Genomic DNA, 15,313 nt, shown 5'->3' with positions numbered 1-15,313 from the left:
TTTTTGTTTTCAATTTCATTTATTTCTGCTCTAATTTTGATTATTTCTTTCATTCTGCTGAATTTAGGTTGTATTTGTTCTTCCTTTTCTAGTTTTTTAAGATGAAGGATTAAGTTGTTTATTTGGGCTTGTTCTTATTTTTAGAAGTAGGCCTGTAATGATATGGACTTTCCTCTTATGACCGCTTTTGCCATGTCTTAAATGTTTTGATATGTTGAACTTCATTATCATTCGTTTCTATGTATCTCTTGATCTTCCTTTTTATTTCTTCTCTGACCTAGGTATTCTTCAGTAGAATGTTGTTTCATCTCCATTTATTTGTGGTTCTTTCTGCTTTCTTTTTACAGTTGATCTCTAGTTTCAAAGCATTATGATCAGAGAATATGGTTGGTATGATTTCAACCCTCTTATATTTGTTGAGGCTATCTCTGTGTCCCAGTATGTGGTCGATCCTTGAGAATGTTCCATGTGCACTGGAGAAGAATGTATAAGCAGCTGTTTTGGGATGAAGGCTCTGTATATGTCGATTATGTCCAGTTGGTCTAATGTATCACTTAAGGATGTTATTTCCTTATTGATTTTCTGTTGGGGTGATCTGTCCATATCTGACAGTGGAGTATTTAGGTCCCCTACTATGAATATGTTTTGATCTGTTCTGGCCTTTAGTTCTGTTAGTAATTGCTTTATATATTTCAGGGCTCCCTGATTGGGAGCACAGATATTAAAAGTGTTATGTCTTCTTAGTGCATGATTCCCTTTGTCGTTATGAAGTATCCCTCAGTATCTTTCTTTACCTTTTTGATTTTGAATTCTATTTCAATTAATATTAGTACTTCTACTCTCGCTTTTTTTTCTGAATGCCATTTGCTTGAAACATCATTTTCCACCCTTTCACTTTGAGTCTATATTTGTCTTTCGAACTGAGATGTGTCTCCTGGAGGCAGCATATGGTAGAGTTTTATTTTTTGATCCAATCCGCAACTCTGTACTTTTTTGTTGGTGAGTTCAGTCCATTTACATTTAAGGTGGTTACTGAAATATGAGGTCTTCTTATAGCCATTTTATCTTTTGCTTTCTGGTAGCTCAGTTTCTCCATTGCTTCCTTGTCCTTGTGTTTCTGTTTTCTTTATTTTGGTTGTCTTTTGTGAGTTTTCCTTCTAGTCCTTTTCGTTTTATGTTATATACTTTGGTTTTAAATCTTTGGCCTGTGGTTACCATTATGAATATGATAAGGATAGTTGTTTATATACAGTCATCCCTTTTCTTCTGCATGTGCCTTATCTCCATTCCCCTTTGCGAATTTGCATCTTTGAATCCTCCCCCTTTTAGTTCTTCTTGTCTCATTTCGTCCTTATGTATACTGAACTTTCATTACTATCTTGCTATAGCAAATCTCTTCTTATTTTAAGCTTATAATGCCCTGTTCCTAGTAAGGGTTGCACTCCTCTGCTTTTATCAACCTGCTAGTCACCTTACTCCTAATTATGCATTTTTTGTGTGTGTCATTTTGTTTTAGGTGAGCTGACCTCTTTCAGTATTTTCTGTAGTGCAGGCCTCATAGTGGAGAATTCCTTCAATTTTTGTATGTCTGGAAAGGTCTTAATTTCTCCTTCATATCTAAAGGAGAGCTTAGCTGGATACATTATTCTTGGCTGGTAGTTCCTTTCATTTAATAGTTGAAATATTTGATTCCACTCTTTTCTGGCTTGTAAGGTTTATGTTGAGAAATCTGACGATAATCTAATGGCTTTTTCTTTATAGGTTACCATCTTCTTTTCCCTGGCTGCCCTGAGAATTCTGTTTTTGTCATTGATTTTTGATAATTTTAATAAATGTGTCTTTGTGAAGGCCTTTTTGGATTGAGATAACTGGGTGTTCTATTGACTTCTCAAATTCCAAGCTCCAGCTCATTCCTTAGATTTGGAAAATTCTCATCAAGTATTTGTCTGAAAATGCTTTCTAATTCCCGTTCCTTTTCCTCTCCTTCAAGAATGCCCATTATTCTTATGTTTCCTCTCCTGATGGTATCAGCTCTTTCTCGTATTTCTCTTTCATTATTTTTCATTCTTCAATTTCTCTTTTCTTCTATCTGATTTATTTCTAGATTTCTGTCTTTGATATCACTGATCCTTTCCTCCACTTGGTCGACTCTATTTCCCAACCTTGCTATTTCATTTTTCAACTTTTGCATTGTGTTTTTTTTTATTTCTAGAAGTTCTATTCGGTTCTTTTTGAGGATTTCAATTTCCTTGCTAAAGAACTCATTCTGCTCATTTAGTTGTTTTTTCAATTCCTGAAATTGTTGATATGATTCATTTTGGATCACACTGAGTTTTTTTCAGAAGTACCATTCTGAATTCTCTGTCAGTTAAATCACATATTTCTATGTCTGTAAGCTTATTTTCTGGAGATTTTTCTCTTTCTTTCTGAGATGCTTTGTCACCTTGGTTGTTCATGGTGTTTAATGGACTATTTCTCCACCTGGGCATTAATGGAAGTGAGTTCTGCTTTTTTTTTTTTCAGAAAGAAGATTTATTATATAATGGTCCCTAGACTGTTGTAAATAAGGTGTTCTTCTTTTGGTTTCCAGTAGGTGGCATCGAAGCCTCTTGGATCTCTGCTTTAAATAAAGAGTTAATAAAATCTTTTTTTCCTTACAGATGTTTAATCATGCTCACTAGTCTCAGTCTCAGTTCCTGTCAGTGTTAGTGACAGTTTAGGTAGCGTTTGCTCAGATTCGCCTGGGGCTCTGCGGCATTCCATCTCAAAGGGTATTGGCGGAGGGGCCCTCTGTGTTGGGGGTTGAAAGCTCGGTCAGCCTCAGTTTTGCAACTGCGGCTGGTAAAAATCAACTGTTGTTTCTCTGCCGTCTCTGCTTTTCTGCCATCTCTGTTTCTCTGCCTTCTGCTCTGATGATTGGTCATGTCGCCGGCCACTTGGAGCTCACAGCACTCTCAGACAGGCTGTTCAGGGAACTCGTCTCTCCTCCCTTCCCCCTCCTCTTACAGAGTACTCCAGCTGTGAGAGGCAGCTTCTCTGTTTCTCCCAGTCCACCGCCCGACACCTGGGGTTCTGACCTGTGGTAGCTCTTATACACAGATCCCACGCTTATACATGCTGGTGTGCAGTTTGGGTGTTTTTTGTTGAGTTTTAGGTATTCAGCTTATTGTTGTTTCAAGGGGAGAGACCTGAGAATGTCTCTCATGCCGCCATGTTTATTCCAATCCCTGAGCACCCTTATAACCTGTGTTTTAAACTCTGTATCTGATAGATTGCTTACCACCATTTCATTTAGTTCTTTTTCTGGAGTTTTGTCCTGCCCTTTTATTTGGGACATGTTTCTGTGCCTCTTCATTCTGGCTGCCTCCCTGTGTTTGTTAATATATATTAGGCAGATCTACTACATCTCCTGATCTTGGCAGGGTGGTCTTATGCAGAAGGTGTCCTTTGGGAACCAGTAACATAGTTTCCCTGGTCACCTAAGCCAGGTACTTTAGCGGTGTCCCTTGTTTGGTTTCTGTATGCCTTCCTTTTGTAGTTGAGCCTTGATTGATATTGGCACATCAGTGGGTAAGATTAAAACTCTAACTGACTGTCTGTGAGGGCTGGCTGTGATTATAGCTGATGAGCTGTTGTGTGTGTGGGAGTGGGCTGACTCCACGAAGTGGAATTTGCTTTATTGGAGCTCTGGTGCTTGCTGAGTTCATCCTTTGGGTGTGTCACTTGTGCAGCTAATTGGGTGACGCTCTGGTATGATCTGAAGTCAGCCTTCAAGTGTTTGTTCTAGGGATTCTTGACAGGGGCTCTGGTGCATGCTAAGGTCAGCCACTCCCTGTGCATAGCCCTGGGTCACCTGGTAAGAGGTACAAAGTGATCTGCAGTTGGTAGCTGCCTTTGCTGGGCTTGGAGGCATCACTAATGCCAGGCTTGGGGCCACTTAGCAAGAGGTACAGTAGGCATGGTGAGGCCGGCTTACTGCTGCTTGTTTGGGGTTTGTAGGCCTTTGAGACATTTGAGGAAAGTCCAAGGCCAGTCACTTGTGAGGAACCGCTGCTAAAAGAGGTTCTAGTTGGGTGGAATGGGGCCTCGGAGAATTACCAGGGTGAGACAAGCTGTGTTAGCCAAGTTAATGAAGACTCAGATTTGATGTCTGTCGGTGCCTGCAGGCTGGGTGTGGGAGGGCCCAATAAAGGAACAATGGCACCTGCCAGCACTTCTATCTGGGAAAGAACTGCCCCTCCAGACCTCACCCTGAAGCCAGACAATTAATTCCTTCCTCTATGTCCCTGGTGCTTTTTAAGCTGCTGTTCTTTCACTGGAGCTTAGGATGAGTGTTTGTGAATGAGTGAGTCTGTGCTCAGGTCCTTTAAGAGTGTACCTGTTTCCACAGCAGCCCTCTATCTCAACCAGATGGAATCTCCACTGATTTCCACAGCCAGATGTTGTGAGAACTCATTTTCTCAACACTGTCACTTTGGGCTAGGGAGCCCAGTGTAGGGCAGGGACCCCTTGCTCCTTAGGTGGGGGATCTCTATAGCCAAGATATCCCTCTCAATTCTTAACCACCACAGGTGGTGTAGGACCAGACTATTTCATATCTCTGCCCCTCCTACCAGTCTCTATGAGACTACCTCTTTATAGCCTTGGCTATGGGAGTTCTGTTCAGCTAGTTTTCAGGTGTTTCTCAAGGTGGTTGTTCTATAATTTAGATGTAATTTTGAGGAAATGAGCACAGCATTTATCTACTTCACCATCTTGACTGAAACTGTGGTCTCAGCTTTTGAATTTATTATCAGCTGGCTACTGCAAGTTTCTGTTTAGCTGTCCTACTGTCATTTGAAATCAACACTTTTTAAACTAACTTAATTTTTCTCCCAAAGCAAATTATCATTTTTGGCATCCCTATTTCTCTCTCTTTTTCATCCAAGTTTCAAACTCTGGAATTTTTTTTTTTTTTTTTTAGTTTATTTCTAGCTGTTCATTTTCTCCTTAATATCTTTTTAACCAGTGAATGTCTTTGTCACTTGAACTTGAAGTTGTCTCTATACAGACTCTTTATTTCTGGGCTCTCTCACTTCTATCTGGTATACCATCACTGTCAAAGTAATTTTCCAAAATCATATATTGGTTAATGCCACATTCTTACTCAAAAATCAAATTCATGACTTGTCAGAAAAAAAGAACTTATTCAGGGCTAAGCAACATAAATTCAAAATGAACTTGGACCATCTTGTGCCAGAAAGCAAGGAAATTTTCAAAGAATAATAAGAATGTGTCAAAGGGCACAGGAATTAATTCAAAGGGATGTTCCCACTGGTCATATTTGGACCATCTCAGCATCTAAAAGAATAGTAACATATTGAATTAGAATATCTATGAATCTGCAATAATACAGGAAGAGAGTCAGAGGAGGAAGAGAGTCAGAGGAGAAAGAAATGGGAAATGGAAATTCCTTGGAAAAAAATCATAACTTATAATGCAGAAGAAATGATAGCATTAGGAAACCAATACATTGCAACCAATTATTGTGATAATTGGTAACCTATGAATATTGAGATCAGCAGTTGATGCTAAATTCATCAGTTGAAATGTCTTTAGAGAACGGGATATGACACAGCTCAAAGTATCATCTCACAAATTATTTACTAATTGCAAAGTGGAAAACGTATATTTATAGATCTAAAGAAAATCATCATAACCAAGAGATTAAATTTAGCAACACCAGTAGCAGTGAGAGGCCCATAATGTACCCACATCAATCAAGTTTCTTGCCAAAAGTTTCAACTCAAGTCCAATTGTGAGGAAATAATTAGAAAAATCCAAAATATAGAAATTGTACAAGACAACTAGCTGATATTCTTCCAAAACAATTTAACATCCTGAAAAACTAAACAAAACAAAAAAGCAGTGAGATTAGTGTAGATTAAAAGAAACTAAAGAGATGTAATCTTGTACATAAACTTTCATTAGATCCTATATAAAAAAAATAAAAAAAAAACAGCTACAGAATAATAAATTTAATTTGGGGAGATATGAAATGATGTATGTAGGGGAAAAAATCATAATGTCTGCAACCTATGTTAAAATACTTCAACAACAAAAATGTGTAAATACACACACACACATACACATACACAAAGAGGAAGAGTACAAGCAAAAGTGGTAAATACAAAAATGAGCCTAGGTAAAAGGTATATAGAGATTCATTGTATTGTACTTTCAACATTTTTTGTAGATTTGAAATTATTTTAATAAGAAGTTAATATGTGGAAAACCACTTGCCCTGAAGGAGGAAGTCCAGCCTCCTTGATCCAGCATTTAAGACCATTTTCCTCCCAGATCTGCCAACTCTGCACTCACTTTGCAAGCAACACAAGGGCTAGATTGTGTCCTATCAACTTTGTTTCCCTAGCATTAGCACCATGCCAGTCTGCCCTTCTGTAGGAATTTCCCCTCTGTAGGAACTTCCTCCTCTGCCCCTCTGTAGGAACTTTCCCTTAGATCTAACCAATTTACTTATTGTCATAATTCTGCTTGTGCTGATCTGCTTGTGAATATTGCTCATTCTCTTTATTCAAATTAAAACATCATCTTTCTTATCAATCCTTACTTAAATATAAATATGACCACCTAGGCTGACATCTGCTATTTTCCCTCATATTTCTATGTGTGAAGATATTCAAATATCATCTACATAAGAGAAAAGCAGGGATCATAGCTTATGATTCTTAGGGAACCTACCTTCTAGAAAATAATGTCTTCAATAAATAAGTATAGATTAATTGTTCACATTTCTTCTTTGCATTATGTATAAGGTGATCATTATTTTGATATCAACCCTCCAGAAAAAAAAGGAAGAAATTTAGTAAATTAACTAGTTACCTCTATAGAATGCCAAACAAAAAAGTCATTTAAACTTATTTTTAAGATCACGTGGGTTTGGATTAAATGTTCTATTTTTATGTGGAGATATGGTATTATATAGAGTGGAGTAGGCTAGATGAGTAGGGGAAGGTACCTATCTGATCATTTATCCACAGTATCCCCTTGTCTCATTCTATAGCACTAACCTCTTTCTTCTATGTTTTATTTAGACACTGCTGTCGATGATCTTTTCTGCCCTTGGAATTGCTTTTTCTGGATACTGCCTGGTCATATCGACTTTGGGTCTTGTTCAAGGCCCATACTGCCGCACCCTCAATGGCTGGGAATATGCCTTTGAGGGCACTGCAGGACGGTAAGAAATAATTCCACAAATCAAGGAGGTCATGGTTATACTCATTTTCCATGATCACTTCGGGGTTCCATGTGGCTGGTTTAGGTAGAATTTTCCTATTAGGTTACTGATATCCAGACCAACATATTCCTTCATGTATCTGTGTTCACATGTTTTTTTCCCCAAGTCTTTCACTGCCATGCATATTCACCAGTTTGAGGCTAACTTAGAGATATCCAAATGAAAGACATGTTTCTCTTATTTTTCAGCACAGGTTTTCATGGTTATTGTGGTATAGCAGCTGTTGGAGCCTGGGACTTGAGTGATTCTGGGAAGTCAGTCTTCTTTTGTGGCCACATTGGACATGTGGTCTATTACAGACGTGAAAGTGCTCAGCTGAGAAAAAATTACAGTGTCCTTGGATGGTGCAACCCAGGGCTACATGAGCAGGAGCTACACAGAGATAGAACAAGGCAGGGCAAGCAGCAAAGTGCAGTCTGCGATCTAGAGACATGGCTAGGTGTGGAAGTTTGTAGAATGAGCCAGGAGCTTATTTAGCATGTACTGAAGAAGAGTCTAGAGAAGCAGTCTTGCTAAAAAGGCTTGCAGTTCAGTCAGGTGTTGAGGGACCCAATCCTAGATCACAGAATGCCTCACGCTGGCATCATTCTGGGCTTATCGGCCTACCAACACTTGCAGAGGCAGCTCAGGAGGTAGCAGGGCCCTGACAGAGATACAGAAGAGAACCATTAAGTCTCTCCTTGTTTTGTCCTGTGTTCAGAATTCTAATGGAATAAAATAAGGGTGTCTGTACCATTTTCTGGGGAAGTTACATTTTTTTCTCATCTCCCCATTTATTATTCAAGGCTCACACCTATTTGAGGTCTTACATGTTTACCTAGACCGCATGGCAGAACTGCTTCTGTGCCCATAGCCACCTTTATTCTGAAAGTTCAACAAGATGGTGCCTCCAGAGCTCTCTCTCAGGTCAGGAGAACTTAAAAAACAACCTCAGGCCCTTCTGAGGACTTGGAGGAGGCACTCCTATGGGATTGAAGGGCCTCAGGAAAGGAGACCTTAATATATAAAGTCCCACTTGGTGCAAAGAAATCTTTTTTTACGCCATCAGCCCCTGAACTTTTCTCCACCCCAAAACCAAAGAAGCCTCACCTTTCATTGCAAGAATCTCAGGCTGCCTACATGCCTCTTCATTAATTCTTTAAACTTGTCTTCCCTTGATACTTGCATTCACCTGTTTCCAGCTTTTCTGTTTCTTCCAGACTCTGCTAGTGTACTTATGACTCTCTGTGGTTTACAGGAATAAATAGTACCATAGTCTGGGAGAAAAATTGAAACCCTACAAGTCATCTCTCTTTAAAGTATTAATGGTCTGTGCAAAGTATGTACTGGGAACAGTCTAGAGTAAGGATTTTGAAGATAATAGCTTCCCTGGTGGCTGAAATTGAATTAAGAGTATAAGGGTGCATGAAATTGGTCTAGGCAAATGGTAACAGGAAATTAGATCTGTATTGTGCTTTTCAGATTCCAAAGCAGTTTTATCTATCTCTCACTGACAGTCGTAATAACCTTAGGGTTGGATATTTTAAGACTATTGTCTGGAGATCAGATAGGTAAAGTCTCTTGCCCAAGATCCTAGGATCCAGGGAGTGCTTAACCACTTGAGATCTAAGGGCCATTGGCAATACCAAGAAATTCTCAGAGTGCCTCTGAGTATCCCGGAACACAGAGAGTAGGAAATAGAGTTAAGGGAAGAGAATAAGAAAGAAATAGAGTGGGGAGAGAGAAAAACAAAGAGAAGAGAGAGGTGATGGTGGTGGTAGTGGTCACCAAAATGCAGAATTCACCCCATTCCACCACAGAGCCACTTGGCTGGTACCCAGGTTTCCTGTCTTAATTGCTGTTTTAAGAAAAAGCAACTTGCTGTGGATAAAATATTTATGGACAACTCTGCCCTGCAAATAGGTGTATTTGTTTTTGTTTGGGGAATTTTTTTAAGGATGCCACTTTTTCATTTTGATTTAGTTGAACAGAGAGCTTCTCAATCTTAGAAGAAATGCTAATGGCATGATAGACCTGAAAGTGAGCAAAAGTCAGTCAGGTTGATTCAGTGTAGTTTTAAAATTATCTTGGAAGTCGTTTAATTCTCTTAATCCTATGCTAAACTAGACTGATCAAACCTTTCAGTTTTTTTTGCAGTTCCACTCCATAATCTAAAGCTTCTTAAGAGCTGAAGAACAAAACCATTCTAAAACTGCGGTCCTCATACTGTGGGCCCCAGACCAGCAGCATTACCAGCACCTGGAAACTTAGAAATGTAAAGTCTTGAGCCCCATCAAGACCTTTCGAATTAAAAATTCTGTGGGCCCAGCAATCTGCATTTTCACAAATTCTCCATAATCCTGATATATGCTCAAGTTTGAGAACTACTGTTCTAAAGGGTATTGGGAGAGATTTTAGAAATATATAGAAGAAATTTCTGTTTGATATTTTGCCAACTGTGTGGTTTTTAGATCAAGCATAAGCTCAGCCATGTCCTTAACAGCCCAGGCTAACTTTTGGACTCCCATGGATTGGGCAGTCTGTCTTCTCTAGGTATTGACATGTGCTGCCTTTCATTGTTATTGAACTCTTCAATAAGTGTCTTGCTTCCTAATTAAATTAGATTGTCTTGGTGGTGGTCACTATGTTTATAATGAGCATAGTCCAGTACTATACATGCTATATTTTCAATATATGTATCTGAATGATTTTTAAAGTATATTAATTTATATTTAATAGTTATTTATTTTAATCATATATATTAATTTCCTGAACATATAAATAACTATAGCCTTCTTCCTTGGACTAAATGTGTAGTCTTGGCCATGGGTCTTGTTGACCATTTCCTTCTTCTTTCTTAGTTTCCTTACAGATTCCAGCATATGGATTCAGTGCCTTGAACCCGCACATGTAGTAGAATGGAATATCATTTTGTTTTCCATTCTCATAGCTCTCAGTGGGCTTCAGGTGATCATCTGCCTCATCAGAGTAGTCATTCAGTTATCCAAGATACTGTGTGGAACCTATTCAATCATCATCCAGGTAACAGACTCCCATTGGCACCTGTACCTTCTCCATTTTGCCTCCACTGCCCAGGATTCACTGAGTCTTGTTGACGGGCTTTTAGAATTCCATCATTTTCTTTTCATTCTTATTGCACTTGTCTTTATTCAACCTCTAATATCTCAATTTCCCCCCGTTATTTCAAAGTGTTTGTTGAATTGTCTATATGGATTGAATCAATGGAATAATTGTAAAATCTGTATTTTGTGTTATCTGATGAAAACGGCACTGTGTTTTGAATGAACAACATTTCAGTGTTCTGTGTAGAAACAACTCAAAGCAAATTTGAGAATTTCCCTGTTCATAAAATAATCAAAGGCTCAAAACCTTATTCCATTGAAATAATTTTTTTGAATGCTGTTGTATTTTGCTAATAATCCTTCTTTATACTGAGTCATTAGTGAGTGATATTTTAAAAGAGGAGGAATATGTCTTTATTTGAAACTATTTTTGCTTCATCTGCTAAAGTACTAACGTTAATTTAGTTATGGATGAAACTGATAAACCTATCCAGCAAGTCCAAAGTGAAGAGAAATCACATATGAGATGTCTTGTGACTTGTTTAACAACACATAATGTATAACACCTTTCCTAGCAATTTCAAATACATATTTTCTTATTCCATTATGTTCTGAATATGAACTATAAGTTTAAATTGCTACCTGGATTATGAATTATTAATCAAGTCAAATTTACTACTTTACTCACTTCAGTTTTTCTTTTTTTTTATAGCCTGGAATCATTTGAATAAGGACAAAAATGTTTTCCTTTATCAAGTTATGGTCATCTATCTAAGTCTCATATTTAGACTTGAGTGCAATATTCAAATGATGTTTTCTCCATTTGGTGTTTATTGTACCCATTCGTAAAATTTACAGTCCTCACTGGAAGTGCAAATTATGCCACCTTTCTATTTAGAATTTTTTCTAAGTAATATGTGTGAAGATCTTTAGAAATATTTATACCCTTTGATTAAACAAATCAATTTTCAATAATTTATACTATGGAAATAAATAAGAATATAAGATAAAACTGTATGCAAGTGAATATGTTTCAACATTATTTAATATTTTGGAGAATTGGAAATACTCTACAAGTCTAAGTTTAGGGGAAGGATTAAATAAAGAGTTGTAATATTATGCAGTCATTACAAATGATGTTTTAAAGATTATGAATAGTGCTATGTGAAAAAGCAGATTACAAATTTATGTTTACAGTATAAGCATAACTACCTAAAACACAAAATAATCAAAATATGATATAAAAATTAAATCTGGAAGGGTTTACACCAAAATGTCAACTGTGGTTAATTTGGGTCATAGGTGACTCTTTTTCTTATTTTTTTTATATTTTCCAAGTTTTCCTTATTCTTTTACTATCAAAATATTTTTTAAAAACTCATATTTTTACTATTAAAAATATTTGTTATTTTTCTAGCTTTTAAAGGTATATGCTTTTTTCAACCTTGAGTATCTACAAACATCATAGAATAACACTTAAATCAACATTCACTGGGGAAAGTGGTGAGATAGATAGCCTTTAAAGTTTTATATAAACTTACATAACCTAACTGAACTCTTAGCATTATTTTTTTACTTCTGATGATGAATGTAGTGGGTTACAAGAAACATCCTTGAAATAAATTAGCAGTTGAAGACATGCTCAATAGGTTAGAGAAAGTGACCATTTATCAGTTGATAACTGTCATGTGGAGTTATCACTACCTGTATTTATTTTTTAAAAGTTTTTTAAGCAAAACGTTTATAATCTTTCTACCTATACTTACCCATGACCTCCTTCAGGATAGCAGCCACATCTTATATTTTCTCATCACCCATTGAGCCTAACACAAAATGGGCATAGTAGATACTCAGTGTTGGATATTCATGCCAGGTCCTTCTATTCTTCATGGCTGTTCTACTGAGTACCTGTATTTATCATAAGCCCACTGGGCCTTAACATTTCTGCCATTTCCCCATTGCTTTCCTCCATGGATGCTATCAACAATGCTGTGCCAATACCTGCTCTGTGACAAAGATGGGCAATAGTAGCCAGTAATCTAGGGAATGCCTCTCTCCTTGAGATCTGCTCAACGTACTGCCTTCTTTAAGAGAAGTTGTCCAGCCCAGAGCCTTTCCTGAAGTGAGCATCTTGAAAGCAAGCCATGTTGTATACTATGTGACCTGTATGCTCTGGACCCTGACAGAACTGGCACAGTCACTTATGCCATGGAGTGCCTAGTGGCCTCTTTCTTAGCTTAGAGTGAAATATTGTCCAAATAAGATTGTTGGTCATTCTTGTTTGAGAATTTGAACTAGGAATCCAAAACTGAAGCAACCCAGGAATTGCCATAAAATAATAATAATTAAAACACAAAGAAGGAAGCCTACATACAGAGAATACACGATTACTCTATCAAGCCCATAAGCTCATCATGTCCAGTACACTTTTTTTTTTAGTTCTTCCAAAGACTCCTTAGTCATCTTGTAAATAGACTTCAGGCAGGTCAACCCTGCCAGTTTGTCAGACACATTTAGACTGTCTCAATCATGCTTAAATTCAATATGGCACCACACATTGAGTGGGCCATGAATAGATGTCAGCTAAATGACTCCACCACAGGGTTGGAAACACTGTCTAAAAACAGGGACATCATCAAATGCAATATAGTAAATTATCTAAAAGTAAATTAAATATTAACACAGCCATCCAAAATTTAGTACTTAAATAGTATATGCCAATGATGCAATTTTAAGTAAAAGAGCTGGATACGAATTTATGTGTACAGTTTGAGCCCACATTTTTAAAATAACTATATAATTAATTACATGTAGACATATACAAATCTTCAGATACATAGAAAAAAGACTGGAAAATATCTAAATGTTAATAGTTAATAATTACTGACTAGTGATGAGATTATGGGTTACATTTCTATACATTGTTCTATATTTTCAAATCTTTTATTGAAAATGTATTACTTGAATAATTAGAAAAATAAATATCATTTAAAAAGCAAATACCCTCTAATCTTTTCTGTAAAATCTATTTAAGGAGATTAAAGTATGAAAGAACTGGACGTGTGACAACACTTTTTCTTATCCTTTTTGGGACATACTCTTTCATTTTCTAATTTTCAGAGAGACCGAGTATTGACAGCTAATCATAATTGACAATGATTTCTATTTTATGCATTTATGTTCTTCTATTCATTCATTCTTTCTTATTTTCCTTGCTTCTCATTGTACTTTTCTTGACTTCTTAAATTAAATGCCTAGCTTATTAATTTCAACCTTTCTTCTTTTAACAAACATTTAAGACTATGTATTTGTTATTTAAGTACTTTCCTTATTATTCAGTTATAAATATTTTCTGTTTTTATTTATTTTTTTTATTTATGAGTGTTTAAGTGTGTTTTAAATTTCCAAACATATGACTTTGTAATTTTAAAAATTGATTTCTAATTTAATTGTATTGTGATTATAGAATGTGGTATATATGATTCTGATAATTTGAACATTTTTAGGTCTTGTTTTATGGCTACTATTTGTAAATGTTCTATGTACTTAAAAAGTATATGTTTTCCCCAACTATTGGGTGTAGGCGTCTACATTTGTTCATTAGGTCAAGTTGTTAGTTTTGTTGTTCAGATCTTCAATATCTTTTTTTTTTGGTTGTTTGCTTGATTTAGGGTTTCTATGAGGATTAAATGAGAAAACAGTATTTGGTACATGAATGGGATTTATAAGAGGCTTCTTACATAGTGGTTTAAAGATATACTCTGGAGTCAAATTGATCAGATTCAAATCTTGGCACTGCCTTCTCAGCAGTGTTACCATTATCAGATTTGCTCTCTCCGTGCCTCAGTTTCTGAATCTGTAAGTAGGAATAATAATAGAGTTGTTGGAAAAATTAAGTAAGTTAGCACACGTAAAGCTCTTAGAAGCAGTGTGACTTAAATCTGAACTCAAGTACAGTTGGAGCAGATTTGGGGTGGCTGAGACCTGAAACTGCCACAAATACAACAGAAAAGAAAGGAACTGGGGGATGATCATAGGGTCATAGTGACAGCATAGGGTTGGAAGTTTGGGGAAATAAAGAAGGCAAAGTAAGAGGTAGGCATTGCTAATAAAAGTATAAGAGAGGCCAGCACTTCCTTTTGCACAAGCTTTGGTGACTGTGAGCATAATAGCCATAATAGTCGGGTTCCTAAAACTCCAGCTTCTGAAAAACTATAAGGAATAAGAGAAATTCAAGGTTATTGTTATGAAAACCACAACTATTTATATTCAGAAGACTCTTGTCATTTCTGCTTCCTACTCTGTGACATAAAGCTAGGAATTAGGGACAAGATTCCAGTTCTGGAGGAACTAGGTTATCTGGTAGGAAACAAGAAGTCAAGACTGAATGTGTGTAATTGGGCAGGTAGGTCAGGATATACAAACCTGGCCACTAAAATATTTTTACTGGATGTGGTTCCTGGCTACCCAATTAAGAATCAATCTATGCCTGACCCAAAGAACATAACCAATTCAAATCAAATGCATTTTCTGGATTAAGATGACAACATACACGTGCACAAACACATATACACACACACACACACATCTAATTTCACTCCTGCCTAAAGTCACACTAAATTCACAGTGAAGATTTAAAAAAAAAAAAACATAAACCAATAAATAAGGAGATATTAGGGGAAGAGGCAATAGAAATAACATTTTGGAAGCTACAAAGCATACTGGTGAGACGGAGCTGACAACAACTCAAGAAACATAAAAATCCCAAGCTATCAGTGGGGGAAGCTAAAAGTCAACTTGATTTACACCTTGGAATCCTCAAAAGACTCCCAAATTGATAGCACCAGATATCTCTGGAAGTAGGAATAAAGAAAGGCCACTAAGACAAGTAGAATTGGGTTAGTCCCTATATCCTTTCTCCTCTCCAGGCCTCTGGGAAGTAGCAGATATCTGA

The 15,313-nt window shown here is 36.8% G+C and overlaps 1 protein-coding gene across 1 annotated transcript in view; it reads left to right on the top strand.

Annotated features, from left to right (window-relative positions):
* Window positions 1–11,472, top strand: part of TM4SF18 (transmembrane 4 L six family member 18) — a 20,854-nt gene extending 9,382 nt beyond the window's left edge. The window contains exons 4-6 of the mRNA XM_006926203.1: window positions 7,095–7,237; window positions 10,138–10,318; window positions 11,072–11,472. Of these exons, the coding sequence (XP_006926265.1) occupies window positions 7,095–7,237; window positions 10,138–10,318; window positions 11,072–11,086 (339 nt within the window). The 3' untranslated portion in view covers window positions 11,087–11,472. The remainder of the gene's footprint in view (window positions 1–7,094; window positions 7,238–10,137; window positions 10,319–11,071) is intronic.
* Window positions 11,473–15,313: the final 3,841 nt, after the last annotated feature.

Source organism: Pteropus alecto, unplaced genomic scaffold (genome assembly GCF_000325575.1).
Source record: "Pteropus alecto unplaced genomic scaffold, ASM32557v1 scaffold239, whole genome shotgun sequence".
Taxonomy (NCBI): domain Eukaryota; kingdom Metazoa; phylum Chordata; class Mammalia; order Chiroptera; family Pteropodidae; genus Pteropus; species Pteropus alecto.
This window is presented reverse-complemented; position numbering and strand designations above follow the sequence as displayed.